Below are 4,475 nucleotides of genomic sequence, written 5' to 3' on the forward strand. Positions count from 1 at the left end.
TGAAAGTGGAAATGAAATAAATATTAAATAAATGATTTTTTTTTAAAGAGACAAAATAGCTCTTCCAAGAAACTTGGTTTAAAAGAGAAAGTGAGAATGTTAAGAAATACCAGTTCCCAGTAATTTTTTTGGTAGAGTTTCACAGTTTTTAATACTTGTTGTTTTTTTCACTTTAACATTTTATAAAAATGCTCCTTATAATTTAAGTTTAATTGGAGTTTTTTTCATTCTTTCTTAGTGATACGTAAACTAATGATGTGTCTTACAATAGATAACATTTTGGATTCAATGAAATGAAGGTTTTATGATACATATCAAAGTTTCTTTCTCTTCAGGAAGGCAGTAATGTATAGTGGCCATGTATTCAGACCTCAGTTGTACATAGATTATGCCAAATTCCTGAACCATTCTTTGAGCCATCTCTTACCTGCAAAATGAAAATATGTCTCATGGCATTATTAGGGTTAAATTAGAAAATGTGTATAAACGTCCTAGCAGCGTCTCATACAAAATTGTTAAGTGCACAATGATAGCTGTTATTGTTATTAGTGTCTTCATTTTTTATAATTAATCTGTATACTAGTGGACCCAGACTTTAGAGCCAGGTTTGCCGCTAATTAACTTTGGAAACCTGAGCGAAGTACTTAGCTTTTCTGTCTTACTTTCTTGTTCTGAAAAAGAATGTTTTGGCTCAGATAAACTTGAAATTAAGTCTGGATCTAAAATTTTGGAATTTTATTTAATTCAAACTCCTAACGTAATATGACCATAAAATGAATTTTGTTTCTTTCAGTTTGTGGGGACATTCATGGACAATTCTTTGACTTGATGAAGCTCTTTGAAGTCGGGGGATCTCCTGCCAACACTCGCTACCTCTTCTTAGGGGACTATGTTGACAGAGGGTACTTCAGTATCGAAGTAAGTCTACATCATACCTTCTTAGCTGTTCAGTTATGGATCAACAATATCTCAAAAAAATAAAAGCAGTAAATGTTACTGCCTTATGGAAACCTCTAACAATGAAATGTATTGCACTTCATTCATAGGATATTACATGTTCTATTTTCAGTTGATTCCTATATGTTTTTGTTGGTTTGTTTTTGAGACAGAGTCTGACTCTGTCACCCAGGCTGGAATGCAGTGACGTGATCTCTGCTCACTGCAACCTCCGCCTCCAGGGTTCAAGCCATTTTCCTGCCTCATCTCCTGACTAGCCGAGATTACAGGTGCCCACCACCACGCCCGGTTAATTTTTGTATTTTCGTAGAGATGGAGTTTCACCATGTTGGCCAGGCTGATCTTGAACTCCTGACCTCAGGTGATCCACCCGCCTCAGCCTCCCAAAATGCTGGGATTATGTGCGGGAAACCGAGCCCAGCCTGATTCCCGTATTTTTTAATAGAGATGCTGAAAAAATGGTAAATAGTAAGATCTTGCCTTTCGTACATTTTATATATTTGCAAATTTTCAAAAATTACATCTTAGTTTACAATAAATAATCCCATTTTCCATTGAAAGAACTAATCAAAGCTGATCAAATAAGCAGGCATGGATTTGCATGTTTATGCCTTAAAATTATGAGACCTGTGTAAATTGATAGTGAAGTACATATGTCTGTGTCTGTGACTGTGCATGTGTGAATACACTTATGGCTGCTATATTTTGTCCTTTTTGGCACCTGTCATCTAACTAGGATAATTTGTCAAACTCATTAATTAAAACAAAATGATAACCTTTGAGTAGGGGTTCTTCCGCAGCCTCCCATATGCATCTGCTTTAAGTAAGAAAAACTAAATTCAAAATAAAGGCAGAGACATTGTTTTATTCATGTCTTTGTTCTTCTTGGTGCCTAACATGGTGTGTTAAATAATTTATTGAAAGAAATGGTTTGAAATTGAATAGGTTTTAAAGAATCAGACCTTGTGTATAGTAGCTGACATGTGCTATCAAAAAAGAGCATTAAAAAGGAAAATGATTGTTCTTAATTAAAGAGAGAAACCAACATTATAGAGACTCACACCAACATCATATATTCATAATAATCATAGAAAAAGATTCTATATTTCAAAAAATTTATTATAGTTTTATTTACTAAAGGAATATTTAATGTTAAAAAGCATGTCATCCTTAAACAGCTTTTCTGTATAAAATTATATTAGTTTTATTTTTCAGTTATTTAATTCACCTTTAGTCACTGATTACACACAGACACAGAAAAGTTTATATAAACATATACGTATTTCCACCAGCAATAATCCCTTCTGCATTTAAAGAACACAGATTTCTTAATTATTCCTAGGTGACAATGAGAGAAGAAGGAATTGTAATGGTGTATAAATCCCAGAAGAGAAAATAAATTCTTACTGTTTCCTCCATTTGATAAATAAGTATTGTCAAGCATATAAAATGTATATGCACTATGAATAGGGCTGTGAGGAATTTTAAGAAATGTAATATACATTCTTGCTCTCTAGAAACCTAAATCTATGTTGGAAAATAGAACCATAAAAATCTGTATAGAATCAGAAGCCTGGAATAGGTGATCATCCAGGGTTCAGTTATTTGAATGGATTATTAAAACCTTGTGATTAAAGGACGTACAAAATAATAAGTGTGATAGGATTAGAGAAAAGTGAGAGAATATTAAGAACACATGTTTGGGAAAGACTGAATCAAAGAACAAGATTTAGCTGGGAAGAAAATTAAAGTGAGCAAAAGTACAGAGGAAGAAATCAGTGAACTCTGCCAACCCTGTTTTGTTCTTGGGGCCAGCCTGTCCAGCTTAACTAATGGAAAAGCAATTGAGTACTAATTTTGTAAGACCTTTATATCACATTAGGACTGGTATTTGCCAGGATTAACCACAACAAAACAAAACTCCTACATAATGGTGGTTTGGACAAGATAGATGTTTTTCTATCTTTTGTCCATTGAGGGCAAACCAGGACTGGTGTGGCACAGCACGGTGCTGGCTTCTAGGCTCCATCTGCTTTCTTGCTCTGATATTCATGGCCTCATTCCAAAGACAACCTAGTGACCCAAGATGGCTACATCAGTTTCAACCATCATTTCTCCACATAATATTCAACAAGAAGGAAAGGGAGAAAGAGAAGGGTATGTCTTCTTGTTTAAGGATGTTTCCCAGAAATGGCCCAGTTCCTTCAACTTGTATCTCATGAGCCATAATTTGTTGATATGGCCATAGGTGATTTCGTATGTGGTCAGGTATAAGGAGGACTGTGGTAGGCAAGAAACAGCAATGGAAGTACGAAGATTTCTGCTCTTCCCCTTGAATTAGGGTTATATAGGATCTTTATCTTTTCTCTTCTCTTCATTTCCTTTTTTTCTTTTCTTTCTTTTAATGAGACAGGATCTCCCTCTGTCACCCAGGCAACAATGCAGTGGCATAGTCATAGCTTACTGCAGCTTCAATCTCCCTGACTGAAGTGATCTTCCCACCTCAGCCTCCAAAGTAGCTGAGACCACAGACACACACCACCATGCCCAGTTAATTTTCACTTTTAGTAGAGACAGGTTCTTACTATGTTGACTAGGTTGGTCTCCATCTCCTGAGTTCCAGCGATTCTCCCACCTTGACATCCCTAAGTGCTCAGATTACAAAGTGTGTGAGCCTATAATCTGGCCTGTGTTAAGTAGACTCTAAGTAAATATTTTAAAAATAATTTTAGTAACTCTTAAATTCATCTTACTCATTTAACATTTATAGTGCTCCTAATAAAGTTTTTGAGGATGAATGAAAAAGGTATTCTGCTTTCCTTGAAGCTTGCCATCTAAGTGAGGAAATCCTGAGACTATCATGATGGAGTGATTATTTTTGTCAGCCAAATAATGTTGTGCTACATTGGTATTTTTTTTATTATAACATTTGTGATTTTTCACAACTTTGTATCTTTCCAAAGTTAATCGAAGGCAACAACACTTGCTTATCAATTTTATATTAAGGTACTACATCATGTGTGGCTTGAGTAACAATGGGCACAGTTGGACTTTTCCCTCTTTGTCCCATCAACTCCATCTTTGGATAATATTCTTTAGTCTTATTGGTCTTTATTTACCTTTTTTTTACTGGAAGAGTGCAGCCTTCTGAATCTCTGTCCTTGAACCACCTGAAATCTTCTAAAACTATTCCTAACTAGAGAGTTTTAGAGTTTTATTTTTTTAAGTAAAGACGTTACTGGGTGTGGTAACTAAAGCCTGTAATCTCAGCACTTTGGGAGGCCGAGGCGGGTGAATCACGAGATAAAGAGATCGAGACCATCCTGGCCAACATGGTGAAACCTTGTCTCTACTGAAAATACAAAAATTAGCTGGGCGTGGTGGCGTGAGCCTGTAGTCTCAGCCACTCGGGAGACAGGCAGGAGAATCGCTCGAACCTGGGAGGTGGAGGTTGCAGTGAGCTGAGATCGCGCCACTGCACTCCAACCTGACGATAGAGCAAGACTCCATGTTAAAAA

General features: G+C 36.1%; 1 protein-coding gene across 2 annotated transcripts in view; it reads left to right on the forward strand.

Moving 5' to 3' along the window:
* Positions 1–758: 758 nt before the first annotated feature.
* PPP3CA (protein phosphatase 3 catalytic subunit alpha) overlaps positions 759–4,475 on the forward strand; it is an 82,255-nt gene continuing 78,538 nt past the window's right edge. For both annotated transcript variants that reach the window (XM_017511350.2, XM_017511351.2), the window contains exon 1: positions 759–918. In XM_017511350.2, coding sequence (XP_017366839.1) covers positions 829–918 — 90 coding nt within the window. In that variant the 5' untranslated portion in view covers positions 759–828. The remainder of the gene's footprint in view (positions 919–4,475) is intronic.

The sequence above is a fragment of the Cebus imitator genome, unplaced genomic scaffold, assembly GCF_001604975.1.
Source record: "Cebus imitator isolate Cc_AM_T3 unplaced genomic scaffold, Cebus_imitator-1.0 Scaffold447, whole genome shotgun sequence".
Taxonomy (NCBI): Eukaryota; Metazoa; Chordata; class Mammalia; order Primates; family Cebidae; genus Cebus; species Cebus imitator.